The 27,929-nt window shown below is 41.9% G+C and overlaps 1 protein-coding gene across 26 annotated transcripts in view; it reads left to right on the top strand.

Annotated features, from left to right (window-relative positions):
• Positions 1 to 27,929, top strand: part of Ctnnd1 (catenin delta 1) — a 78,295-nt gene that overhangs the window by 13,891 nt on the left and 36,475 nt on the right. For 13 of the 26 annotated variants that reach the window (XM_040745714.1, XM_021232219.2, XM_021232184.2 and 10 more), the window contains exons 2-12: positions 12,543 to 12,662; positions 13,859 to 14,174; positions 16,353 to 16,424; positions 17,564 to 17,716; positions 18,106 to 18,641; positions 22,684 to 23,147; positions 23,905 to 24,088; positions 25,461 to 25,578; positions 26,317 to 26,470; positions 26,826 to 26,843; positions 27,273 to 27,341. In XM_040745714.1, the coding sequence (XP_040601648.1) occupies positions 13,953 to 14,174; positions 16,353 to 16,424; positions 17,564 to 17,716; positions 18,106 to 18,641; positions 22,684 to 23,147; positions 23,905 to 24,088; positions 25,461 to 25,578; positions 26,317 to 26,470; positions 26,826 to 26,843; positions 27,273 to 27,341 (1,990 nt within the window). In that variant the 5' untranslated portion in view covers positions 12,543 to 12,662; positions 13,859 to 13,952. The remainder of the gene's footprint in view (positions 1 to 12,542; positions 12,663 to 13,858; positions 14,175 to 16,352; positions 16,425 to 17,563; positions 17,717 to 18,105; positions 18,642 to 22,683; positions 23,148 to 23,904; positions 24,089 to 25,460; positions 25,579 to 26,316; positions 26,471 to 26,825; positions 26,844 to 27,272; positions 27,342 to 27,929) is intronic. The other 13 variants (XM_021232241.2, XM_021232208.2, XM_021232244.2 and 10 more) reach the window with 5 other exon arrangements.

The raw sequence follows: 27,929 nt of genomic DNA, 5'->3' as shown, positions 1-27,929 counted from the left end.
ACTGGTCTTGTAAGTCTTTCTTCTTCAGTGTCGCAGATTGATTTAGCATTTCATGCATGCTAGGCAAGTGTTCCATTCTGAGCTACATTCAGTCTGTGTTATTGATCTCACCTGGTTACCAAAACCTTAAGACATAGTTTCCATTATGTTTTTGTGTAGTTTCGTGTTCCCCTTTGCCTCTGTGCTTTTTTGTTTGTTTTGGTAGGGGGATGGGGAAACCTGTACTAAAGGTTGTTTTTGCAGTTCAGGAAACCTTCCATCCTTCAGACATTGTTTTACATTCAGCCTTTTATGTGCACTCCCCTTGTATTCTCTGAGATTTGAAAATAGACCAAGGAGTTCTAGGGAAGAAACTGAAACTGATTTGACACTGAAAGGTAGATTGTAGAGAGAACTTAATTGGACAGGGAGTGGATAGCAAAAGTTTCTTATTTTTAAATTGAGCCAAGCAAGCATTCCAAGTGGAACCAGTTGGCACTCTTCTTGCTATTTTAGTCCAGGCTTCTCCTTCCTACTGACGGGTCAATTGTATTAACTGTTTGATGTGAGTTTGAACTGTGGTCTGAGGAGGGGGAGGGAGAGTAGTGGAAACAGCTGGTGCCTTCATCAAACCTCTCTGTAATTCTTCTTAAAGATTGTTCTGAAATAAGGACTCACCAGGAATTGGAACTGGGTGGTGGAGGGGCACTGGCCTCTCAGACACTCTTAACACTCTGGGATGTTGTCTGTTTGGAGTGTAGCCTAACTTTATGAGACACATTCTTTCTCTTCTCCCTTTGACTTCCAATGCTAGGATGGCCTTTTTTTTTTTTTTTTTGGAGAGGCAGTGTCATTAGGTAGTACAGGCTAACTTTGAACTCCTGCCTTGTCTTCCAAGTGCTGGGATTATGGATGTGATCCTCCACACCCACCCTCCCTCTAATTCTTTGGCTTTGGAGCATGATGCAGGAAGCTACATCCTTCACTTAAAGTCCTAGAGGTCTTTCTGGGATGCTCTCTTTAACTATCCTTTTGGTTGAGTTTTCTAAATATGTCTGAAAGACCCAGAGATACAGTTAGACTAAGGATCTCTAGTGAAGTTAAGTTCAATTGTAATTGGTTCACTGTGCTAGTCTCCTTCCCTGGTTCACACTGGAGTGATGGCAATTGTAACTCAACACTCCTTTCCTATCTCACCTATTTAGTTTGATGCAGACACACCAGACACTTTTTCAGAGCATCATAGCATGAATAGGGATGTGTTTAGTTCTGTTTTGGGGGGATATCTCTGTGGTTTTGGAGGCTGTCCTGGAGCTCACTTTGTAGACCACGCTGGCCTTGAACTCACAGAGATCCGCCTGCCTCTGCCTCCTGAGTGCTGGGATTAAAGGTGTGCACCACCAACGCCGGGCTGGGGGGATATCTTTTTATAAACAATTTTTATTGTTTTATTTCAGAAAACTTCCTTAAATGTTTTTTTTTTTAATTCATCTTGCATGTTCATCTCATAGTATACAATCTACTCTCCTATATCTGGTTTGGGTCATGAGCAAGGGAACATTAAGAATGCTGACATTTATAACTATATATTCAAAATTCTTGAGAAAGAAAGGAATTAAATTTGGAAGTAGGTATGAACTTTTGTTTCCTTGTGTGCTTCAGTGGCATTATTTGTAATGACTTGACCCTGCTGCTCTAAAACATAAAACAGTGTTGCTAAATACTGGTTTGTGTCTACCTAGAATAGCTGACTATTGTATATTCTTGCCCAACTCTCCATCTGGTTGTGCCAGGTTCAGATAAGGACTACATTTCTCTAAGTTGTGGTGCTGCTCTCTACTGTCTTTTGCTTCTTGTGCTGCAGAAATCAAGGTTTAGCCACAGATTCAGGAGTTAGCCGGTAGTGTTTCTAGCAAGTTGGGGGTGGGGGTTGGCTAGGAGGAGGGAGAGAGAAGATGAGAAAGATGGCATTTTACTAGTTCTTGGCTTGGAATGTTCCTCTGGTTAGAACTCTGCTGAGCTTGGCTGTTTATGCACACTAAATGGAACCTTGGGCAAAGGGTGCTATTTCTTTGGATCTCAGGAATCTGATGGAGCATGACCTCTGTCTAGTTTTGCTTTTGGGGGTTAGGACTAACTCCCAATGGACTGTACAAGGTAATAGAAAAATGTGTAGTTTAGCCTATTCTTGAGCCAGCCAGTGCTTTTTATTTCCTGAGTAGGCCATAGGAAAAGCTGAGGTTGCTGTCTCAACCTCTTTGCTGCCTGGGCCACAGTGCAGTTCCTAGTGGCCCTCCTCTTCTTCTCTTGGGAAGTCAGGAACTTTGCCCTCAGAACTTGATAAACTGCCGTTCTGTAGGGTGGAGTCTGCTGCCTTTGTTTGTTCTCTGTGGGGCTGGCTTTAGAAATTAGTTCCACATGTAGAGAAGTTTGAAGGTTTTAAAAGCAATGGAAATGGGTGATAGAGAATGTGACAGAGGGCATGATCTCCTGCTGGTGATCAGCTTGTCATTGGTGGTGCTTTCTTGGGGATGTGCCACTTGTAGTTGTGCTGACTGGAAAGCAGCTTTAGTTTTAAAAATCCTCATTTTAGTGTCTCCAAAGTGGGAAATCTTGCCAAGTACAATTTAAAATGATACCCCATGGCCCCCAGACTCTTTCTTAGTTCTGTGCACATAGTATCTTTCTGCTGATTCTTAAAGGCCTGAGCTTTGTCCTGTGTAGTGTTGGCTTGAGGCTGAGAGGAGGGTTGCTTTCCTGAACATGATAAGGAACTGAGCAGGGCAAAGTAGGAGCTCTAGCTGGTGATTGGTAGACAGGATGCCCTGGAATGTGGTTGGCCCGCAGCCCAGAATCCAGCACTTTGTATTTGTTTGTTTCTGGGAGACTGTGGTCTGGTGCTACTGTGACAGGAAGTGAGAAAGCTGGGAGTGGGGGAACAGAGAGGAGTGATGTCTTTGTGGTTCTCCTGTGAAATCTCTTTGTCCCTGGAGACCAGCCCTGCTACAGAACCCTACAGAGAAGAGAGCAGCCTTTGTATGTCTAATGGGTCTCAGAGATCTAGCTACTCTGAGGGATTAGAGAGGGTATGAGATCTGACTGTGGCCTTTTACATCTTAACACTTGAGTTATATAAATGGCCTTGATCTTTTAGCATTGAGGAGCTTACTGAGTTTTGTGTGTGCTTATTTATGGATATTTAGGATTTAATTAAGAATGGAATTCTAGAAGGACACAGATGTTAGATGATGTACTATGTCTGTATGGTGCAGAAACCTTGTTGGGTCTGAAAGGGACAAAGAAACTGGTAATGCTGGAACCCACCCTTCTGTTTGGCACCTTGCTACACACAGGAGTACCCTGCCCATTTGATTTCAGTATCCTGCTACACAGTTTGATTTTAGCATCCCTTATTGCAGATATCCAATGTTTACCCATACCTGGGGATGGTTGGTAGTTTCCTGGGATTGAACTTCAACACCTTGTCCTCCTACTGCTGCCCACCCCTTTCTTCTTTGTTTTGTTTTTCCTGCTCTTTATTACAGCTGTTAAACAGGCATCTTTTCTGATTTTGTTGATTGGGTAGCTGAATCCTCATCTTCTTTCTAAGCTGTCTAGCTCCTGAGCACACACAGATCTGCTTTTGATTGCCTAGGAGGACAGCTGCCCTAGAGGCAGATTGCTAACATACCACTAGAACAATCCTTCCCCTCTGTTCTGAGCTGACCAACACAATCTTCCCTGCTTCTAGTTCCTACTTTTTCCCACCTCACCTCTGATCTTTGCTTTTGACTTAGTGAGATAGATATCACATTAAAAACGATTTCTAGGTGAGGCTTGCCAGTGGGAAAGAAGGATTGGTACAAAGCAATCTGTTTTGTGTCCACTACCTTCCTTCTCTGAGTTCTTGTTCCTTATAAAAGAAATTTAGGACAGGCAGTTGTGACGCACAGCATTGATCCCAGCACTTGGTTGCAGAGGCAGGCCGATCTCTGAGTTCACGGCCAGCTTGGTCTACATATTGAGTTTCAGGACAGCCAAAGCTACAGAGAAAGACTATGTCTTAAAAAAAAAAAAAAAAGAAGAAACTTAGAAGTAGAATACAAACCACTTATCCCCAGAATCAAGGAATACTTTGCTTTTTAAAGTGAAGGTAAGACCCAGAGGTCTCTCTGGGTGGGTTCACTTGCCCATGTCCACTCCCCACCCTCTCCTCAAGCACACCCGTGTGTGTGTGTGTGTGTGTGTGTGTGTGTGTGTGTGTGTGTGTGTGTGTGTGTGTATGTGTATATGTGTGTGTGTGTGTGTGTGTGTAGCTAGGGGCTCACTATATAGCCCAGACTAGCCTTGAAATTCTCTTGCTTTAGCCTACCCAGTATTTTGATTACAGGTGTGTATGTTCTATCAAATCCTGCTTAAAATAAAAACAACAACAAAAATCCCTTGTTTTAACTTCTGTAGATTTAGAATGACTCATAACCACTGGAAGCATAGAAAGCTCATACACTTTCTTGTGTATGTGAGCAGGATTTTTCTACTATCAGCAATGCTACTTCCGATAAGTGGTTTACTCATCCATAAAAAGGGGCTATTAGTGCACATACCTACTGTGAGGCAACACATACAGAGATACTAGCTAGACCCTCTCTCACAAGTAGGCTGGTGTGCTTCAGGAGGTATTGAGATGATTCTACTGATAATTTCTAGGGGGAGGTTGCAGTACACTTTAGGTTTGTATTTTATCTTTCATTCATATGGAAAAAGCATTTTATCCTGTTACCTGTTAATCTAGCTAAAATAGACTTTCATGCTTCCTCTCATTGCTTTCTTCATAGTCACTGTTTGTTGTCCAGAAAGGCAAGTGTTCCCTAAGTGTGGCAGAAGGGTTGTCTGTTGTCCTTTTTAGGGCTTTGAGGAAGTAGGGACTTTGTAAATATGACTCAGTTATGTGCTTCCACCCTTTCCAAGTTATTTTCAAATGATGAGCAAAAGAGATGTGGGAAATTCTGTAGATAGGAAGTAAAGGGGTTGGTGAGACACTGTCTCTTTAAAACAAAGAATGTGAGCTCAAACAGTTGGATGACCTCACCTAAAACCAAAGGTTAAGCTTTTCTCTACATTTTTTTCATTTTTTTTGCCTGGGGGGTATAATGTGTCACAGTTAATTTTAATGAGGAGAGTTAAACAGTATCATCGAATTCTGATAGATTTCTCTTACTTCTTTGTAGACTGACTGCCTTCTCTTTTTTTCCTCCCTCCTTTTTCAGGAAAGAGATAGGCATTTGGCCTCTCCCCTTCCTCCAGTCTGACACCTCCCCCACCCCTCCCTTTTATCTTTGTTTCCTTATCGGCTTCTCCCCAGGCCCTGCTTTTTCCTTATAAGGCTAGGTAAGGTCCCTCTGCTAGAGTTGCAGAGGGATCTAGGTGAGTAGCTGTCTCAGTGTCTCTTGAGAGAAACTGCAGTGTTTGTCCCAGTGGAGGGCCTTGGAGAAAGGCACCTGGCTAATGGGGGAGGAGAGGAGAGGGAGGTGGCCTGGCCAGAGAGATCAGGAGGACTTGTTAGACCAGTCCTGTGTATGTGTCACACAGCTCCAAAGAGAAGCAGGTTTTGTTTCTTGCCGTGCCCTTTCAGTCCTTGGCTCCTCCGTAGGAGAGTCACGCTTTTCCTTTGCTTCAGCCAGTGCAATCTTAGCCAGTGTTAATGTGTTAGCATTTGAGGGTTTCTTAGGAGGGAAAAAGAACAAGAATAATGTTTTATATAGTTTCTGAACTTAGGGGGTCATGATGGTAGAAGTGGCCTTTTGAGACTATGTTCTTCTGTGTATGGTTTCCTGAAACTCTTAGGCTCCAGAGAGTGTCCTGCCTGTGCACCAGTTTTTGTTGTGGCACTGGAGATGGAACCCAGAACTTCCTGTATCCTAGGCAGTTTTGTACCACTCAGCTGTATTTCCCCAGTCACCGTATACTTTCTTGAAATTATAAATTTACCATAGGGATTTCAAGTCTACCAAGTATGGAAGCTGAGGTAGGATAATGGATTTCAGTTTGGACTATGTAGAGTTACAGGCCAGCCTAAACTGCAGAGTAGAGACCCTGTCTCAAACAAGCAAAATGAAAAAGAAACATTAAATTCTGAAATGAATGTGATGCACACCTGTAACCCTGTCAGTACAAAGCTGAGGAAGAGAAGTGCTGAGCTCTAGGCTAGCCAGGTTTGTATCGCTAAGCCAAGTTCATCTCTCTCAGCTTGGCCACATGCTACCTAGAGCCGAGTCAGGCCAAGATGGCCAATCTTTGTTACCTTGGCCATCCTATGGCCTATGTATTTAGATGCCCCTGACGCAGAAGCCATTGTGGCTCTGGTTACCCTAAGATATATAGATATATAAGAAGCCAATGGCTATATCCTCTCAGGTCCAAGGAGCCTTTAGTGCAGGACAGAACTCAGCCTCTGACCATGCCATCCAGGGGAAGGTGGAATCAAATTCCTGGTGGTTTGTTTTATTTTTTTTAGGGGACAAGATCACACAGTATAACCCAGACTGTTGTGGAGCTCATATAGCCTAGGCTGGCCTCACTCAGCATTTCCCAAGGATATCCCTCCCCCACCAACCCCAACCTCACCAATGCTTGGATTGTGGGTGTGAGCTACCACAGAGGCACAAGAATACCTTTTATGTGTTATCTTTTCTTTCTTATTTGTTTGTTTATTTATTTATTTTCTGGAGATGCTTTCTCTCTATAGCCCTGGCTGCCCTGGAACTAGCTCTGTAGACCTGTCTGGCCTTGAATTCAGAGATTCGCCTGCCTCTGCCTCCATAGTACACAGCACCACTGCTTGGATCCATTTATTTGTTTGTTTGTTTGTTTGTTTATTTATTTATTTATGTGTATGTATATATGTAAGTGCACATGTGTGCAGGTGCCCTAGGAAACCAAGAGAAGGTATCAGATCCCTTGCAACTAGAGTTACAGGCAATTGTAAGCTTCCTGACTAGAGTGCCAGGAACTGAACTTGGTTCTTAAGGGCTGGGCCATCCACTCACTCTCCAGCCCCATGTAAAGAAAAATTCAAGTTAGGAAAAAGAATGTGTTTATGTTCTTTTCCTTTGGCACTGCCTCAGATGTATTATTTTCTCCAGGGTAAAGTGATAGGACCAGAGGACCCATTAATTCCCCGAGTGAGCCTTAGGGTGGACATGGTAAGATATTATTGGGCAGCCTTTTCAATCAAGTGGAGCCTCAGGGAAATGCAGAAACTTCCAAGACAGGGCTATTTCTAGAATGTAAATTTTGTGATTCAGTAGTTCTCACTTGAGATGAAATTATGAAGTAAACAGAGTTCCCTTTAGATTATTTGTTATTACTAATATTATTATTGTCATACTATATTGCCCAGGCTGACTCAGAACTGGTTTAAACAATAGGCATACACTGCTGTGCTCTTCTGTGTTTGGATCTTTTGGTTTGTGTGTTATAGACTAAACCTAGGACCTTAGGACGCCTAAGCAAGTACTGCATTACTGAATTAAAATCCCAGCCCTTGAATAAAAAAATTTTTTTGAGAGGTGGTTTTTCTGCCCTTGAACTCCTTTATATAGCCCAAGTATGCCTTAAATTGTGATCCTTATTTCTCACTCAGCTCAAGTATTAGGATTACAGGCATAGATCTTCCAGGGACTTGGGTTAGTATGGATATGAATCTTAACAGAGAAGTGAGAAATACTATAATTAGTCTGACTGAATTTTTACAAGGTGGAAACTCATGAGGTTTGGGTTGGAAGCTGGAAGTTTGGACTCTGGTATGAGCATTCTCCTAATGGATGGAGTTTTAGAAAATCTTCACAGACTATGTTTCTTTGAGATTTAGAAGCAGAATGGTCTCTCTGTCTCTGTGTCTCTGTCTCTGTGTATGTGTGTGTGTGTGTGTGTGTGTGTGTGTGTGTGTGCACGCGCGCATCCGTGCATGCGCGCTTGAGCAGGACCGTTAAATTGTGAGTTTTGGACACATCCTTTCTTGATGAAAGCTATGCCATATGGTACTGAAGTGTTACAGGTGCTTGCTCTATGTTACTGATTGGTGTTCAGTAAGAGGCTTCGTGCTGTTTTGTTTTGTTTTGTTTTTGTTTTTCGAGACAGGGTTTCTCTGTATTGCTTTGGAGGTTGTCCTGGAACTCGCTCTCTAGACCAGGTTGGCCTCGAACTCAGAGAGATCCCAAGTGCTGGGATTAAAGGCGTGCACCACCAATGCCTAGCGATGCTTGGTGCTTTAAAAAATCATTTTATATCCCAGAAGACATGGGAATGGAGTTTGCTTTGAGGGAGAGCATATATATGTGCATTAGTTTTGATTTATAATGAACTAACAGGAAGAAAGGAGGAGACTTTGGGACTAGTTACAGAAGATTGTATCCTCTTTCCCAGAGCCCTAAGATTGAAGCCTAGAGAATCAACTCAGGGAAACTTGGGGTTTCTTCCAGAGTGCTCACCCAGGTCTGCCCATGTATGGATGTATCTACCTGAGCTTCATGGAAGTATGTGTGTGGGGTATGTGATAGGTGTACTCATTAAATGGAGCTCTGGAAGATAATGGAAATTGATGCTTAAACAGGGTTAGTACTTTTCCCAGGGTTCCTAGATTTTTTTTTCCCCAGAGGCAGTGATTGGATCCTAGATCTTTTGATGTCAAGGATTTCATTTAATCTTTGCCATTAAGAAAGTAAAGAATGCTGGGCGTTGGTGGTTCATGCCTTTAATCCCAGCACTCAGGAGGCAGAGACAGGTGGATCTCTGAGTTCGAATCCAGCCTTATCTACAAGAGCTAGTTCCAGAACAGCCTCCAAAGCCACTGAGAAACCCTGTATCAAAAAACCAAAAAAATAAATAAAAAAGCCGGGTGTTGGTGGTGCATGCCTTCAATCTTAGCACTTGGGAGGCAGGCGGATCTCTGTGAGTTCGAGGCCAGCCTGGTCCACAGAGCGAGTTGAGTTCCAGGACAGCCTTCAAAACAATACAGAGAAACCCTGTCTTGAAAAACAAAGACAAAAACAAAAAAACAAACAAACAAAAAAAGAAAGTAAAGAATTTCAGTGGAGTGATGGGAGCAAGGAAGGCATGTGTTTTCTCACACTGACATACTCCTAGTTCCTCGAGTTCAAACTGTAATTACTACAGTTACATTGCCAATGGCTTCCTGTATGCTTAAATTTTCTCTAAGCACTTCTCATAGATTGTTTCATTTAGTTCTCATAATGAACGACCCTTATGTGTTTTTTCCATCTTACAGAGAAAAAGTGAAGTTTAGTGTTAAAGTAGCACTTTGCTCAGTATTGTGTAAATGTTGGGATCTGGGATTTGAATGCAGTCAAGATCTAAAAGTCCATGTTCTTTGATGATTGGTGCTAGCAATTCTCCTGCTTCAACCTCCTAGTGCTGAGGTTATAGATATGAGTCACTATGCCCAAATTATATTCCTATAAAATAGGTATTTAATTACACTAATTTATTTGTGTCTGGGAACATGAGTACTGTAACTCCTCTGAGGAGGTCAGAGGACAACTTGTAGTAGCAGGTTTCTCTTTCTCCCATGTCCCAGGAATCCAACTCAGGTCATCAGGCTTGGTGCACAAAAGTCTTATCCCACAGATCATCTCACTGGCCCCCAAATAGATTTCTCTAGCCAGTTTATAGTAGAACAAATCATTCCAGGGACTGTGCTATCAGTGACTGATATTATTGCTCTGCTATTTGGTTAATACTGTCCAATTCTTTGGTCCTTCTGGGCACTTGATTTAATTTATTTTGAAGTTCTGACAAAAAAAAAAACTGACTGTTTTATCATTGCCATTGCTTGAATGAGTAAGCTGTAGACCTGGAAGCTCTTTCTAGGATGGGTGGATTCCCTTCAGTAAAGACCTATGGCTTGTTAAAAGTAAACACAGCTATTCTCATAAAACATAATCCTAGGAGAATCACAAAGCTAAACACTCCCCTTGAGGATCCTTTTTTTGGTGAAAGTGTTTGACATTAATTGGTGAACCTGGAAAGACTTGGAAGACTTTTCTTGATACCAGCCAGAGTCAGTCAGTAGTCTGTAATATAGTCTTTTTATGGTATGTGGCAGGAAGAGGGAGTCATCAAGTCCTGAGACTTTCTGCTATTGCTTGTCATGGATACAGTTCCCATGTGCACTTTCCTTTTCTCTTTCCCTTCCTCTTTTCTTATGAAAAGAAAGTTCTCAACATATAGGTCAGAGGGCCTTGAGCCTGCCATTCATCCATCCATCCATCTATCCATTCATTCTTTTTTGTTTGTTTTTGAGGAAGGGTCTTGTTATGTAGCCCCAGGCTGGCCTTGAACCCGTGGTTCTTTTATTGAACCTCATAAAGTGCTGAGAATATAGGCATTTGCCAGTATGCCCTGCTTGGACTTCTGTTTGGGAAGCATGGCATAGAAGAGAATGTAGGTTTTAAAAATATTCTAGACTGAGGTTTAAATTCTAAATTTGCTATGAACTCTAGGAACTTTGTTAATTTTTTCACCTATGAGTATGTTTTCACGTTTGCAGTAAAACTTAACTTCTTTATGGTTTCTGTGATTGCTAGGGCAATAACTGTAAGCCATTTAGTCACTGGTAATTTTTACATACATGTTCTGTTTATCTGAGGTAACAAACTTGTAAGGCCCTGAGGAGGAAATAAGAATGAGTGTAATAGATTTGTAGTGTTACAGTGACAGTCAGGTACTAGAAAAACACCCTCTCTTCCAGAAACACTAGTTTAGTTGTGACCTAGTATATAGAGCTGGAGTAGAGAAACCAGCTCATCTACTCTGTAGAATCCAGTTGTGTTCTTGATCCGATTAATTTCATCTACTACTTCACAAAATAGTTTGGGCCTGAGACATTACCATGAAGTAATGTAATTGGATGATTGAAACTCACTCTTGAAACAACTTAATACCTCACCTTGTAGAACACACTATCTCACTCAATCTTCACAACAGCTCTGACTTAGGATGGTCTATCGACACCACACAGATGAGAATAACCATCACACAAGCCAGGACTAGGACCAGTCTTGTGAGTTGTATTCTGTCTCTACTTCCCTCTCTAAAGCAGAAAATCTATCCATGTATAGAGACCTAGGAATTCCACCTCTTTTTCTACTTAATTGTACTTTTGTCTCAGAGTCATTTGGTCAGCTTTAAAGCCAGGATGCTGGAGAAGTTGGTGTTTCTCTGGACTCTGCTTTGTGACTTAGATCCCTCAGTGTTTTCCATAACTTTCTTTCTAAATCCCTGATTCAAATTAAAGTTCTGGGGGCAAAAGTGACCATTTAAGGCCTGGTGACAAACAATGTCTCTCTGTGGCAGGGAGTGTTGTTTCTGTGTGCCCCTTAGTAGTGGTTGCCTGGGCTTTTATTAGCAAGAAGATTACAGGGTGGAGGCTGCCACAGTGGTGACTGCAGTGCAGGCCCTGTTTAAAGAGTCTCTCTTGAGCAGGCTTCTCTTGATGTGGAAGGGTCATAGGTCACTGTACGTAGTAGATGAGGACAAGTGTTTAAAACGCACAGAGATGAAAAAGGAGCAATTAAAGCAAACCAGGAATGGTGGTACATTTTATACTCCAGTACTTGGGAAGTAGAGACAGGAGCATCAGGAATTTAAGGCCACTTTCAGCTTTTAGTGAGTTTGAGGCCAGCCTGGGAGACTGTCACAAACAAAAAACAAAAGCAAAAAAAAAAGGGGGGGGTGAAGAAAAGAAAAAAGTACTTACCAAAGAAAGACCTTTGAGTGGCTTGTTGGAATGTGGGGTAGGAGTATGAGAAAGTGGCATAGGGCTTTGGGCTGAATGAAAACAGTAGTTGATAAGTGATGGTGGGAGCCCAAGGCTGGGTAGGAGGGATTTAGGGACAGTTCAGCATGTTCTCTGTTTAATGACTGAATTAATTAAGTTTGCTGGGCACCTGTTTATCAGTTTCCTCTGGGTGCTTTTGCTTGCTGAATGCTGGATACATTCTAAGGCAAGCAGGCCCAAGCTTTTGTGTTTGGTGGGGCTCTGGGGAGCGTGGGAAAGAGAGCCTAAGCAGAAGGCCCAGCCTAGGCTAGTCTCCACATGTCTTCCCCACCATGACTATTGCATTGGTTTCTCAATGTCTTTGTGGGCATGCTGGGACTAGGCTTTGAGGTTTCTGCCTTAAGGGTGGGAAGGAGGGGGAAGGGCATTCCAACAACAAATTTCACCCCCCCAATTTGGTTTCCTGGGACAGAAGATATATGGCGTTTTATCTACATTATAACCTGGTTTGGTTCTTCATGAAATTAAAAGTAGAGTCACTCTATGTGGTGACAGTACAATTTGTGATTTAATTAATCTTACACCCAAGGCCCAGCTATCTGAACACTGCAAAGTTTAAAGGGTATTTGTTACATTAATTCCAAATTGTTATCTTAAATAACTCCCTGTCTTTCAAATACTTCCCCTTACACAACTTGTATTTATGCATAGGGTATATTTATTTTCTTCCCATTCTCATTTTCCCTTATTTCACATATTTCTGCAGCTCTCTCCTTCCTGCTTGCTGCTTTCTGAGGTGGCTGGATGCTTCCGTGATTTATGTGAATCTAGACTGGGCTGTTGTTCTCTGTGCTAAACCAATCAATTACGATCCTTCTCTTAAGAGGTGTGTATGGAATCTGTTTGTTAAGAATTAAAAATAATTTTAGGTACCTTCTTTTCCTTAGGGGATTGGTGAGAGGATAGGGAATATGGGAGGGAAAAAATTCTCCTAGTTTGCCGTTCAGCAATATAAGATATATATATTACATATTGTATATATATATTTGTTTTTGTTTTGATACAGGGTCTTTATGTTGTCCTGGCTGTCCAGGAACTTGATATATAGGTCAGGTTGGCTTCAAATTCATAGAGATCCATTTGCTTCTGTCTCCCAGGTGGTGGGATTAAAGCCCTGAGCCACCACACCTGGTCACAAAAACTTTTTGAGATAACATTTTACTAAATTGCCCAAGATGGCCAGTCACAAATTTCTGTAGCCCAGTCAGGCCTAGAGGTTGTGATCTTCAGCTTTCTGAAAAGGTAGGATTCAGGTGTACCACAGATATACAGGGCTAGAGGCAAAGCATTATACAGTGTTTTGTGGTTTTGCCACTGGGTTGTTTCAATTAACATATTTTGCCCTCTACACTGGAGTATAGTTTTGGAAATAAAAAAAAACCTCCTCATAAATATATTAAATGTGGTGGAGGCCTTTTGTCTTTCAACTTTGGAAAGCTGGTTTTGGTTGTGCCCCCCACCCCCTCCCCCCCCCATCCCTCAGACAGGGTTTCTCTGTACCTTGGCTGCCCTGGAACTCTCACAGAAATCCTCCTGCCTTCCGAGTGCTGGGTGTGCACCACCACTACCCAGCATATTTTCATTCCTTAACTGGTACTTTAATTTTCTATAGTTCATGACTCCTCATTTATAGTGTTCAGGTTGTCTCTAGGAGCTTGTCCCTGCAGGACAGTAAATGCTTACTGGGAGTTAAAATTTTGATTAAATGACGCCTGCAATTTTTTTCCTAAGGAAAAAAATCTAATTTTAATCCCATGCCGTTGTCTCCTTGTCTTGGTAACAGTGTAGAGAGACTTTGGTCAAGCTGCCACCTTTTCTTTCATAGTAGAAGAGGGTAGTAGGCAAAGGATTTTTTTTTTTTTTGAGACATTGGTGATGGGCTCCGAGCTTGGTTGGTGGTGTCTTGCTTTCTGCACTGCAGTAGAACTACAGAGGGCATCTTTGGCACTGGGGATTAACAATTCATCTGTCTTCTCTGACCTGTGACCTTTTCTCTTCTCTCTCTTACCGCCCCCTCCCTAGTGTGCAGTGAGGGGTCCTACTCCCTCCTTTCTACTTCCTCTGTGGTCCACCTTACTTTTTATCCTGCCCCGCGGCGGCTCCTCCCCTAACCTTCATGGACGACTCAGAGGTGGAGTCGACCGCCAGCATCTTGGCCTCTGTGAAGGAACAAGAGGCCCAGTTTGAGAAGCTGACCCGGGCGCTAGAGGAGGAACGGCGCCATGTCTCGGCGCAACTGGAACGCGTCCGGGTCTCACCACAAGATGCCAACCCACTCATGGCCAACGGCACCCTCACCCGTCGGCATCAGGTAACCCTCTCCCCATCAGACCTGCAGGTAGGACATTGGAATGGTCGTAAGAGAGGCCTATGGATCTTAATGAGATCCTACTGGCTCTGGGCTGTCCAGTGTGTACACTTCATGATGAACTGTTCCAGGGATATGATAAACACCGATTAAGAGATAAGAGGTTTGTTGCTGATCTGAGTTGGGTGGACTTTAGTAACCAGCGAGACTTCCTGTTTTGCTAGAGTGGGTTTTCTGGGCAGGGATGCAGTTTGGAGCTACACTCAGTCACTTCTGTTTTCTTTGAGGTATCCTTTTTCTTAGGGTCAAAAATTAGGAAAGAATGTCTGCTTGGTGGTTGGGGAAGTTGGGCAGCTTGAGTTCCTAGCTCCAGTTCAGTCTTATCCAGGGAACAGTTTGTTCTCAGAAGCATTTTAGTGTTGGCAAATTGTATATTTCTTTTCCATATTGTCCTTGTGTGCTTTTGTTGTGTGTGTAAATCATGTTTTGGAAGGAAGGGTCATTGTTAATCTTTACTGGGAAGTTGGAGAGGGAATATTATGCTGTTATTTAATCCAGATAACCACAGGAGCCAGTGGTGGTCTCTGGGTTGGCTGACTCTGTGATGGACTTGGGAGGGCTGGTGTTAGTAATAAGAAGTATATCGTGTTTCCTATGGCTTATATCTAACTTTACTGCGATGTAATCTGTTTGAGGTTTTTATCTCTGTGTGTGTGTGTGTTGTGTGTGTGTGTGTGTGTGTGTATTGCGCACATGAGCTCATGCTCAAGCACTTAGTAGACTGCCTCTGAAGAGGTCTATGAGTATAATTAGAGCAGTGCTTATGCTCTTTTTAACTGACTGTTTATTTTATTTGTTTTTTTATTTTGTAGTGAGAAGGGGTTGACCCTAGAGCCCTGATCATGCTAGGCAAGTGCTGTGTCACAGAGATATATCCTGAACTAGTTACTTACTAATGTATGAGGAGGTGGGGATGGAACCCAGGGTCTTGTGCATGCTAGGCAGATACTCGGCCACTAAACAGCATTTCAGACCTTTGAATTTTTGAAGACAAGATATTGGTATGAAGCTGTTCCTCTTGCCTCTGCCTCGCTAGTGCTAGGATTGCAGTCATGTCCAGATGCTTGTTTAATCCTTAAATTAGTGGGCATAATTTGAATGGGCAATAATCAAGATTTTAAAAGAGACTGTGTTTGCACTGTTCAGGGAATTTTACAGGAATTGAGTAGAGAGTTAGGGAAGAGACAGACTGAAGGAAAGAGGACTGCTCAGGCTTTATAGGTGGTGGGGAATCCCAGGATTTAGTGGTTTCTCTCTTGTTCTCTTATTTTTAACCTCTGCTCAGCAATGAAACCACACCCTTCTTCCTTCCTGAAAGCAATGTTTAACTTCCTCCCTCTGCAGCATTATACTCCCTGTAAAGGGGGAATGGGTGGAGGGAGAATCCCCAGAGGTTGTTGGGTCTTACTGTCTTCTACTGGGGAAGGAGCAAGAAATGTGCTTTTATGTATATAGTGTCATTAGGCTATGTCTTGGCACTTAAGATGGAGCAATTTAAGAACATTTTAGAATGTGTTCTGTGTCTGTAGCTTGATAAAGATATTAAGATTTTTCTTGAAGGGGATTGCCAAGTACTTGTCTTCCTATTTGGAAATGGAGAATTAACTCTTCTTTCTTTAAAAGGCTTCCTGGAATGGGAGTTTCCCATGGTAGCAGAGCATGAAGATTCCTAGAACTTAATAAAGAAGGCTTTTTTTTGGGTCCCCCCCCAACATAGCTTTTTTGACTTTCCTTATGTTCTTAGGGCTTTCCAAAAAGGTTGTGTGTGGGGTTCTGTGCTATTTATTCAGCAAATGTTTTTTGAGTGTTTCTCATGTGGCAGGCACTGCTCAAGACATTAGGGATACATTCCTAATACTACTGACCTCAAACCCTGTGTACTCATGGAAATTAACACTCTTATGTTCCAGGGACTCAGTCTGCCAGATTTTAGGCCTGATGTCAATGTTGAGGAAAGTGATAATTTAAGATTAAGGAATGCTATGGGTCTTTTATGAACACTGACACAAGGATTTCAGGACACAAACACCTTCTTGAAAGCCCTTTCTTTTTTTTTTTTTTTTTTTTTCTGTTTGGAAAGAAAGATGTTTGTGTTTGAAAGAACAAAGGAAGGCCAGAAAATGAATTGTCTTCTGGGCTATGTTTCAGAACGGACGGTTTATGGGCGATGCTGACCTTGAGAGACAGAAATTTTCAGATTTGAAACTCAACGGACCCCAGGTAATTGTTTTGACTCAAGTTCTGTATGACTTCATATCTTTTTACTTCAGTCTTTCCTTAATTTAGGAAAGTAAAAGGTGCCTTCCAAATTATATATAGTTTTGTTGATTTAAAAAAAAATCCATTGACTTTTATCATGTTACTCCTGTCTCTTCATTTGACCCTCTGGTATTGTAATTGTTTTTTTTTGGGGGGGGGTGTATGTGCATATTTCTGCATTATAGAAAACTTTACCAAAATCTGATTGGGTAGTATCTGATGAATAACATGAAACTCTTGCTGAACCTGGTGGTGCAAGTCTAATCCCAGTGTCTTGGGAAGTTGAGGCAGGAGGATCAGAAGTTGACGGCCTGCCTGGGAAATTACTGGAACTTTGTCCCAAAGTAAACGAAGAGGGTTCTGAGCTGGGCGTGAGTGGCGCATGCCTTTAATCTCAGCTCTTGGGAGGCAGAAGCAGGTGGATCTTTTTAATCTTGAAAGATTTTTATTGGGTTAGTTATTCTTTTGAAGCATTACTCAGATGTAGATATAACAGTTAACACAGTTTATATTCAAGTAGGTGACCAGAATGGGAAGTTAAATCTGCTGTTTCTGCCACTAGGAAGCCATCGTGATTTTAGTTTCCTCTTTTGTTGTTGTTGTTGTTTCTTTTGTTTTTTTTGAGACAAGGTTTCTTTGTGAATCCTGACTTTCCTGGAAGTCACTCTGTAGACCAAGTTGACCTCATAGAGATCTGCTCACCTCTGCCTCCCTTAAGTGCTGGGAATAAAGGTGTGCACCACCACTGCCCGGCTAGACCTATTTTCATGCCAGGGAGATTCTATTTACTGTCCTTTTACACAAATTATTTATTTATTGAGATAGGGTCTCTTTAGGTTGTCCTGGATGGCTCTAAATTTGCAATTTAAATTAGGCTAGCCTAGAACTCTTAAATATGCCTGCCTCTTGTTCTGGGAATAAAGGTGTACACTACTATGCCCTGCCATTTTACAAGTTTAAAAGATGACAACCACTCTTTCTAAAACAGCCTAGTGGAATTTGCTTGAAGACTTCTTGTCTCTAGAAGCACTAATGTTTCTTATTAGGAGGATTGTTAATTGCATAGATTTAGTTGTGGCTTTACTCTTTCTCTCTCATAGGATCACAACCACCTTCTGTATAGCACTATCCCCAGGATGCAGGAGCCAGGGCAGATTGTGGAAACCTACACAGAGGAGGACCCTGAAGGAGCCATGTCTGTTGTTTCTGTGGAGACCTCAGATGATGGGACCACCAGACGTACAGAGACCACAGTGAGCTGAAATTTGCATGTCTTAGAGTTATAGGTCCTATGTGGTCTTTTAGTAGAGATGTTAACCAGGTAGATGGGTGCAGGTTACTGATTGCCAGAAAGAAAATGATCACTGGGCAAACAGAAAAGCTAAGAAATGTAGGAAAATGTAATGGAAGGGGGAAGAGAAGGGAATATGACAGCTGTAATAGTTATCCAAGAGCCTGCTACTGACAGGGCAGTTTTCTCACCTAGGGCTTTCATGGGATGGAGAAAAAGGTATAGATGACACAGTGAGACATTTCTAGCTAAAGACCTAGAAGGTAGGGGTTTCTTAGAGTAGTGTGGAATTTAAACTTAGAATCTTTATTTTCTTCAATAATTGCTTTCCATTTTCTCATTCCACTGAAGGTCAAGAAAGTTGTAAAGACAGTGACAACACGGACAGTACAGCCAGTCCCCATGGGACCAGATGGGCTGCCTGTGGATGCCTCATCAGTCTCCAACAACTATATCCAGACTTTGGGCCGTGATTTTCGAAAGAATGGCAGTGGGGGCCCTGGTCCCTATGTGGGGCAGGCAGGCACTGCAACCCTTCCTAGAAACTTCCACTATCCTCCAGATGGATATGGCCGACACTATGAAGATGGTTATCCAGGTGGTAGTGACAACTATGGCAGTTTGTCCCGGGTGACCCGAATTGAGGAGCGATATAGACCCAGCATGGAAGGCTACCGGGCACCCAGTAGACAAGATGTCTATGGTCCCCAGCCCCAGGTTCGAGTAGGTGGGAGCAGTGTGGATCTACATCGATTTCATCCAGAGCCTTATGGGCTAGAGGATGACCAGCGCAGCATGGGCTATGATGACCTAGATTATGGCATGATGTCCGATTATGGCACTGCCCGTCGGACAGGAACACCCTCGGACCCTCGCCGACGCCTCAGGTGGGCAGGACTAGGGAAAAAAGACTCTTTTTCCAGATGGGAAAAGTGTAGCTTTTAGGGGTCAGTGACACCTTTGGACACTGGTTCCTTTCTCTTTTTCATAGAAGAATCATTGAATATTGATTTGCTCTCTTTTTCTTGTTATTAGAGTCATATTTTAGTTATACTAAGTTATTTTTTGTTTTTGTTTGTTTGCTACTGCTTTTTGAGATGTCTCAGTGACTCAGGCTGTCTACCAGTCTGGCTGTGTAATAGAGGATGACCTTGGACTCTTGATCCTCCTTCCTCCACCTTGTAAATCTTGGGATTACAAGTGTGTGTCACCACAGTTGGTGAGAAAGTGATTTGTGGCCAGGTGTGATGACTTAACGCTTGTAATTCTACTGCTGAGGAGGCTGAGACGTATGACTGCAGTTAAGTTCGAGTCTGCTTTGGACTATTTATTGTGTGGACAGTGAACATTTGTGTACCCCAAAAGTGATTAATGATGGTCTATGTCCTAAAGAAAGAAGAGACTTGGTTGCTGTGCCATAATTTCTGCCTAAGATTTGGCTCCCTTTTGGTGAAAGAGAAAGGAACATCACAGAGAGTCTGAGTGTTCATGCTCTTGTTCCTGAGAACTTTTTAAGCTATGTTTTTGGTGTTAGAAGAACACAATTAAGATTGTTTTTTAGAACTGTCCTTGTAGTAGTTCTAATCTTGGTGTTTATAAACAATCACTTTTGACCTGACAGAAGCTCTGACACTTTGTATTTAGTTAGAGTTTATGAGGTGGTGAGTGGGGGAATGGCCTCTGGTATATTAGTAATACTCCCAACTGTCAATAAGAGGTTATCTATTCTGAGGGTACTTATGACATGAAGGATTACTGTTTGGATGATCAGTGGTGGTTGCCTTGGAAGAGTATTTCAGAATGTGATTGAAAGGTTTTTCCTCCCTCCCTCCCTCCCTCCATTTGTTCCTTCCTTCCCTTTATTTTTGTTGTTGTTGAGGCAGGGTATCACTATATAGCTCTGGCTAGCCTCTGACATACAGATAGCCCTTGCCTCTGCCTTCTGGGTGCTGGGATTAAAGGCTGGCAGGACTTTGTAAAGGACCCATTTTAGGCTTTGTGTGCTGTGCATTAGTATCTTTGTCATGTCTGTTACTTGGTTTTCATATTTACAAAAGGTTATTTTTAAAATTCTTATTTCTGGATATATACAAAAAACATGTTTGGTCTTGGGCTGAAAACATTATTTTAGAATAAATCAGGGTCTATATTTTCCCAGACAAGATTTATGGTTACCTTGATAGTGAGGGTGCCCTGGCAGCTGTTGCTCAATTTCTGAATGTAGGTTCATGACCTTCCAAAGCAAAGGTCTTGGCATTTATTTTCCGAATATATTAGGTGGTATTGGCTAACCATAAACTGAATTAGTCTGAGGACAAGAGTAGAGGTCCTATTATCTAAGCCTGAGTCATTGACACTCTTCAGATGGCATGGTTAGCAAATTCAACTCCCATGTGACTCACCTTTTATTCCTGATGGGGCACCAGATCTTAGCTGGGGTAAGCTAGCCAGGGGTAGATAGCAGCTATCATTGGAATAGTCTGCCCAGGGAGTGGGACTGGAATGTAAGTCTGCTTACTCTGACTTCCTCATTAGCAAAGAGAGATTAGACACAGATGGGTGTGGATGGCCAGGCCATTCCCGCTGTCCCATGAAGTGGCAGTTCACATAGAAAGGATTTGGGGCTTGGTTCTTGGCTTTGCTCCAGGATGGCATTGGGCTTAGAAACCTGCTTGACTAGCAAGAATATCTTCTGCTTCCTGTTCTGGGCCTACAAGAACAGTTGCAAGGTCAAACTTAAGCAGTGAGGCAGTGAGTAGTGGGAAAACCACTGAACTTGAAAACTGGCTGTAGCTGCACCTCTACCATTATCTATATAGCCTTAAGCGAGTTATTTGAACATTTGGGCAGTTTTGTCATTTGTAAAAGACTTATTTTTAATTAATTTATTTTTATGTGCATTCGTGCTTTGCCTGCAAGTATGTCTGTGTAAGGGTGTCAAATCCCCTGGAACTGGAGCTACATACATTTGTGAGCTGCCTCATAGGAAAGAATCTTGATCTATTGCCTCTGAAAGAAGGAAGTATATAGATTTCCTTGAGAGATTGAAAAAAAATCTGGCAATGGCAATTATTTTTGTAGTTGCTTATCTTAAACAAGAAGAGTAAAATCTGCTCAACACACACAAGAAAAATAAAAATTGAAACACCTTTCATGAAGAACAGTTTGGTGTATCCTTGAGGTTTCCTTAGGTGTGTCCTGTTTTCTCTCATTAAGAGGAAAAAAAAGTGTGTGTGTGATCTTTTAAAACAATTTGTTTCAATGACATTTTAAATTTTAAAGTGATTTTTAAGATTTTTTTTAACTAAATGATTTGTCCCACTGAATCTTTCATTGTTTAACAGTCAGGGTTTGTACCTGTTAGATAGGCCTTCTGATCAGGCTAACTTTCAGTGTTTGATGACAGTGGGAGTGGTCTTATAGGACAAACAACAGTCTTCTTGGAGAGTCCCACACAATAGATTCTCTTCTCCCTTGTGACTCCTACAGGGTGAGATGAGCTCACAAATAATGGGGCTCTTCCTGGTAGTTATGAATAAGTAATAGTATGACAGGCTCACCCTCTAGTGGTTGTTGGTAATATTGACCCAAGAAAAGTTGCTTTTCATTTGACTTCTTTTAGTTTCTTCCTCTGATCCAAGAGCTGGGACATTCCGATTAGATGTTGGTGTGTAGATGCTATTTTGGCAGAATTCGTGTTTACAAATTGGAGGATGGAAGTCATTGTTGACCTCTATGACAATTAATGTTCAAGTTTATACCTCATTAGTACTAAAGCCAAGTCCTCAACAATGTAGCAAGAAGTTTTCCATTTTTCTTGATTAATTCAGTTCCTCTTTTGTAATTTCCAAAATAGGGCAAGGAAAATAGGAAAATTAAATATGAAATGTGTTTAGTGGTCTTGTTTTCATGTTTCCTGTGTGCAAATGCCTTGTGTACTGTTCAGTTAAGATTTAAGAACTATTCTCAGGGTTTTTTGTTTGTTTGTTTGTTTGTTTGTTTTTGAGGGTGGGGATGGGAGGAGAATGTGTTGGGATAGAACTTTGGCTTATAGTTCTAGATTGCCTGGAATTTACTATGCAGACTTCTCTGGACTCAGACTTGTCATGTGTCTCTGCCTCCTCAGTGCTGGGCTCATAAGCCTTACCTGTTCTCAGATTTTGCTTGCTTACTTATGTGACATGGAATCAGTCACCTTGCTTAACTCTTCTGTTTAAGGATTTATTTCATTCTTTGCATAGAAGTTAATGGCTGTCAAATGTCATTCAAGTAAATATTAAAGAATCAGGATTGTTGTTTTTGTGATTAATATTTCCAAGTATTTGTCTTTTTTTTTTTTTTTTTTTAATGAGACAGGGTTTCTCTGTATTGTTTTGGATGCTGTGGGTCCAGCCTGGCCTCGAACTCACAGAGATCCGCCTGCCTCTGCCTCCCGAGTGCTGGGATTAAAGTCGTGCGCCACCACCGCCCGGCGTATTTGTCTTTCTTAATCAGCAAACATCACAAGAAAAAAGAGAGAGGGTTTTAGTCTAAATACAGATCTTTAAATTAAAGTTGGGCAGGGAGATGGTTCAGTTAATAAAATGCTTTCCCCACAAGCATGGGAGCTGAAGTTTGAGCTCCAGTGCTGACATAAAAAGCTGAGCTCTGTGATGGCTCACACTTGTGATCCTAGCACTGGTGAGGCAGAGACAAGAGGATCTCTGGGTCTTGCAGGACAGTCAGCAAGCTTCTGATTTGGTGAGATACTCTGTCTCCGGAAGTAAGGTGGAGGGCCAATGAGAAGACTTACATTTGCACAAAAAATTTAAGGAGATAGATGATCTCTTTGTAGATCTGGGGTTGATCCTCCCTTGAAGATAATGGTTAACAGGAATGTCCAAGAATCCTGATTTAACTGTTTGGTTCTTGGTTCTTTCAAAACTGCAGGAGCTATGAAGACATGATTGGAGAGGAAGTGCCACCAGATCAGTACTATTGGGCTCCTTTGGCTCAGCATGAGCGGGGAAGTTTAGCAAGCTTGGATAGTCTGCGAAAGGGAGTTCCCCCACCTCCAAACTGGAGACAGCCTGAGTTGCCAGAAGTGATTGCCATGCTAGGCTTCCGCTTGGATGCTGTTAAGTCCAATGCAGCTGCATACCTGCAGCACCTGTGCTATCGAAATGACAAGGTGAAGACTGACGTGCGGAAGCTGAAGGGTATCCCGGTGTTGGTAGGATTGTTAGACCATCCCAAAAAGGAAGTGCACCTTGGAGCCTGTGGAGCTCTCAAGAATATCTCTTTTGGGCGTGACCAAGATAACAAGATTGCCATAAAAAACTGTGATGGTGTTCCTGCCCTGGTCCGATTGCTCCGAAAGGCTCGCGATATGGACCTGACTGAAGTCATTACTGGTGAGTTGGGGTTCACTCTTACTTCAGAGCGTGGCAGGGATCTAAAGATTTCCAGAATTACTTTTTTTGTTTGTTTGTTTGTTTTGGTTTTTCAAGACAGGGTTGTCTGTGTAGCTTTAAAGCCTGACCTGGAACTCACTCTGTAGAATGAAAAATTTCCAGATTTGCATGGTGATCTATTAGTGTAAACTGAGCACAGTTTTGTTTACCATAATCACTATTCCAGGAGGAAGAAAAAGAAATAATACTGATTCTTGATTGGCAGGATATTTTGACCTCCAGAAGACATCTCCATTGTTGGAGTTGCTTTGGCTGTCATAACTTGGGGTGGGGTAGAGAGTCCTTGGCATCTAATGAATAAAGAAAGGCTAAGGATACTGGTTAACTGGTAAGGATACAACAATAGACAGGACAACTTCCCATAACAAAGAATTATGTGGACCAAAGTGATGGTGTTGCTGATATAAAGAAACTGGGGTAGACTATTGGGCATAGATTATATTAAATACTGTTCAGTAAAGTTTATTTCATGACTGTGTATCTGTATTGAAGTATAGAATAAAATATATCTTACCATAGGTCATAAGCAGAAAGCAGCCTGACTAACACTATATGGGATCATATAGACTCCATAATGGACATTTCTGTGATTATTGAGGACAACTAAGAAGGAATAGAATAGGGCTTTCTCTGATACTCTTCAGACACACTGTCTTGGGTACTGGAGGAGAACTCTCTGATGACTTGTCCCTGTCAGGAACCCTGTGGAACCTCTCATCCCATGATTCAATCAAAATGGAGATTGTGGATCATGCACTGCACGCCTTGACAGATGAAGTGATCATTCCACATTCTGGTTGGGAGAGAGAGCCTAATGAGGACTGTAAGCCACGGCATATTGAATGGGAGTCAGTGCTCACCAACACAGCTGGCTGCCTTAGGTAAGGGAAAGTTTTCGCTTTTGAGATTTATAAAGATTGAATTTTTGCTGGGGTTGGTAGTGCAAGCCTGTAAACCTGTCTGAGGCTGAGTCAGTAGCCTGCCTGTGCTAGAGTGAGTACAAGGCTAGCTTTGTAAGACAAGCTCAAAAAAAGGAGTACTCTATCAGCAGATAAGTTAGCTTATTTGCTTAGTGGTAAAGTGCTTGCCTGTGTCCAGTCTTCAATACCACATATACACATGCACCCCAATATTGACTTTTGAGGAGTGATACAATTTTTCTTTTCTTGTTTTTAAATTAGAAGTTGAGGGGTTTTTTGGGGGGTGGGTATTTGTTTGCTCTTTTTATTTGTTATTGTTTTGTTGTACTGAGGACCAAATTCAAGGCATTGCGTTTGCTAGGCAAGCTTCTACTCTACTTCAAGCTTCTGTTCAAGGTGTGCTTGACGTCAGCCTACCTACTTTTGCTGCTTTCTTGTGTGCACCATGTTTACCTACTCACTCTGTATTTACTTCCTTCCTCCTCCCGTTCTCGTCACTTTTATTCCTCTTTGACTTTATTCATCTAATTAGGTAAATACCTGTTTAGAACCTCCCACATTACAAGCTTCTTATCTGGTTCTGGACTTGTCTATGTCTTAGTTGCTGTCTCACCTTATCATTTCCTATATTTGTACTTCTGTATAATAAATGACTCTTTGGTCTGAATTTATTGATGTTAGTGTGCCCTCTCACAAACCTCCATTTTTGTGGTGCTGGGTATTGGACCTATTGCCTTGTATGTGCTTGGGTAAGCTTTCAACCACTTAGCTATATCTCTACCCATAATGTTCATTCACACGTGAATGCACATGAGCACATGCATGCAGTCCACACATGCTTGTGTGTGGTGGTGGGTAGGATTTTGCTTTCTAATAAGTCCACTCTGGCCTCAAACTTCCTGCAGCTGCCTCCCAAGTGCTGGCATTGCTGGTGTGAACTACCATTTTGAGCTGTGGTATACATTTTAAAAAACACTTAATTATATGTATGGGTGTCTCGTCTGCATATTTATCTGTGCACCACATGTGTATCTGGTGCCTGAGGAGTCCTGAAGAGGGTGTCAGGTCCCCTGGGGCTTGAACTACCAGGTCATGCTGGGGATTGACTACCCATTCCTGCCCCTGGTATACATTTTTCAACATAACTCCACAAGCTTATGAAAAGTTTAGAAGACAGACTATCAGTCAGTTTCCAATTGTAGTGCCTTGCTTTTAATAAGTATTAACTGTTTATTTGTATTCAATAGAAAAGATTTTAAGGAAGCTTTAGATATAGATGAAGAGAGGATGTCAGGGACTTGAGTCATCTTCAGAACTTTGTGTTTTCCCTTAGAAATGTAAGCTCAGAGAGGAGTGAAGCTCGCCGGAAACTTCGGGAATGTGATGGCTTAGTTGATGCCCTCATTTTCATTGTTCAGGCAGAAATTGGGCAGAAGGATTCAGACAGCAAGGTAAGTTAATGACTGAGTGAATTTTGTTCACAAAGTAACTCTAGTTCAGATCTTCCACTCCAGGCTATCAGATAATATAAAGTACTTATGTCAACCCCATCTCCTTCAAATGGGCATTGAATTTAGAAGAAGCAAAGTTTGTGTGTGCGCGTGTGCACGTCTGTCTGTGTGTTTGTGTGTCTGTGTGAATGCGTGTATGTGCTGTGTGTTGTTGTGTTCAAGTGCACAAGAACAGAGACCAGGAAACCATTGGTGTCCTTTGTCACTCAGGCAGTCTCCACCCTACTCTTTGAGACAAGGTCTCACCTTGAGGCTGTATTCTTTGGCTAGGCTGGCAGTAAATATACTGCAGCAATCCTGTCTCTGTTTCTATAACACTGGATTTACAGGTACATTCAAGATCATGCGTGTAGCCTACTCCTCTTCTCCCATATATATTTAAGCTGCTTAATGTTCCTAAGTTATACATTTTCTAAGTAGGGAAAACAGTGACCTAATTGTCACATCATTTAAATAGTTGCAGTTAAATTATATGTCTGTAATCAGATCTTCTCTTAGCATGAAGATAACATGGATTTTGAGGAGCCTGGGACACTGAGAAAGCAACCTGAGAGAAGATGGATTGAGTTAGCATTTTGGGATTGATATTTTAATAGTCAAATTATAGAGACAGGATTTCTTGGAAATCACCATAGACATTCTCTTTTATAATTGAGCCTTTTGTTTTATGTCCCTAAGCTTGTGGAGAACTGTGTTTGCCTCCTTCGGAACTTATCATACCAAGTTCACCGAGAAATCCCACAGGCAGAACGTTACCAAGAGACACTTCCCAGTGTGGCTAACAATACTGGGCCACATGCTGCCAGTTGCTTTGGGGCCAAGAAGGGCAAAGGTGAGTCTTAGTTCCTGTTCTTTAATATGGGACAGGGAGGAACACTTAGCTTTTTAGGTACTTACAAATAGTTGGGAAGTCTACCTAGCAGTGACTTGTCCTTTTGCTCTGCTGCTGCTCCCCTTGTTCTGGATGCTTTGATGGTGGTGGTGATGGTGATGGTGGTGATGGTTGTTAGTGTATTGGCAAATGGGACATTGAAAGACAAGAACTCAACTAATCTGGGGCCTTCCTCCCTATTCCTTCTCCTCCTCTGCTTTCTTGTATACTTGCCCATGATCCTGTTGACATCTTTCTCCTGCGTTTTCTTCCTTCATTTCTCTCCTCGCTTTCCACCTTGGTGATGCGCTGGAAGATGAGTGGTTCTCCAGAGGTGAGTGCAATCTTTTAAGGCGCTTATCTTCTTCTAATTTGCATGTTTTGGTTTTTACCTTCCCTAATATTTCCTTGTCTAACCCTTCCCTGTGGATGCATGTAGGAAAATTTTAGTTGAGGAAAAGCATTGAAAGTTGTAGCTCTTCTGGGTTGTGGTTTTGACATGCTATTTCTGGATAGCAGTCTCTGTTATCAGAACTCTTGCTAACAGCAAGAGTGGTTATCCTTTTTGTACCAATCTCTGCCTGGTTTTGGTCCTTGTTTCTGCACCACTCCTATTTGGACAGGTATGTGTGGGATTCCCTTCTTTCGATACTGCATCTCTGATCTGAAGATTCTGACTGAAGGATGAAAAACTGAGATGAAATCTTTCCTTCCTTTAAAACTTCTTTACTGAATTCTCACTACCCTTCCCCCCTTTTTATAGGGAAAAAGCCCACAGAGGATCCAGCAAATGATACAGTGGATTTCCCTAAAAGAACTAGTCCTGCTCGAGGTAAGTTTTCCTTTTTCTCAGTCTCCAGAGATCTCAGATAAAACGATTTTGGACGTGGAAACACTAGTGCACATGGTAGCACTATATTAACAATTATCTCTGACTTGTTGTATTTGAAGTGATGTTGAAAGTATTGGGAAACTTCATGGTATCTAGCCTCAAGTCAGAAGCTAGGCTGGGTGTAATGGTACCTGCCTGCAAACTTAGTACTGGGCAGCTGAGGCAGGAGGATTGCTGTGAGTTCAAAGTCGGGTTGGGGTAGAGAGTGAGAGAACACCTCAAAAAAAAAAAGTCAGAAACTTAGCTAGCTAAGTTGCTAATGTTTTTGGATCTTGAACCTTACTTTTAGAAGAAATCTATCACAGCTTGGATTTTTGGGCCCATTGTATTAATAAATATAAACTAGCTTTCCATAAATATAAAAGATGTTAGTTAAATGATAAATCTCAGGCTGTCCTTTCGTTTAGTCATATTCCTGGTGGGGAGAATTACTGAGTTATATTAGAAATAATTTGTTTGAGAGGTTGAATCATTAAGCCTGATTACTCATGGTAAAAACAAGGCTTCAGTTAGCTATGGGGTGCAAGT

The sequence above is a fragment of the Mesocricetus auratus genome, unplaced genomic scaffold, assembly GCF_017639785.1.
Source record: "Mesocricetus auratus isolate SY011 unplaced genomic scaffold, BCM_Maur_2.0 Super-Scaffold_100004, whole genome shotgun sequence".
In the NCBI taxonomy this organism is placed as follows: domain Eukaryota; kingdom Metazoa; phylum Chordata; class Mammalia; order Rodentia; family Cricetidae; genus Mesocricetus; species Mesocricetus auratus.
The sequence above is the reverse complement of the archived record's forward strand: the minus strand, read 5'-3'. Positions and strand labels throughout refer to the sequence as shown.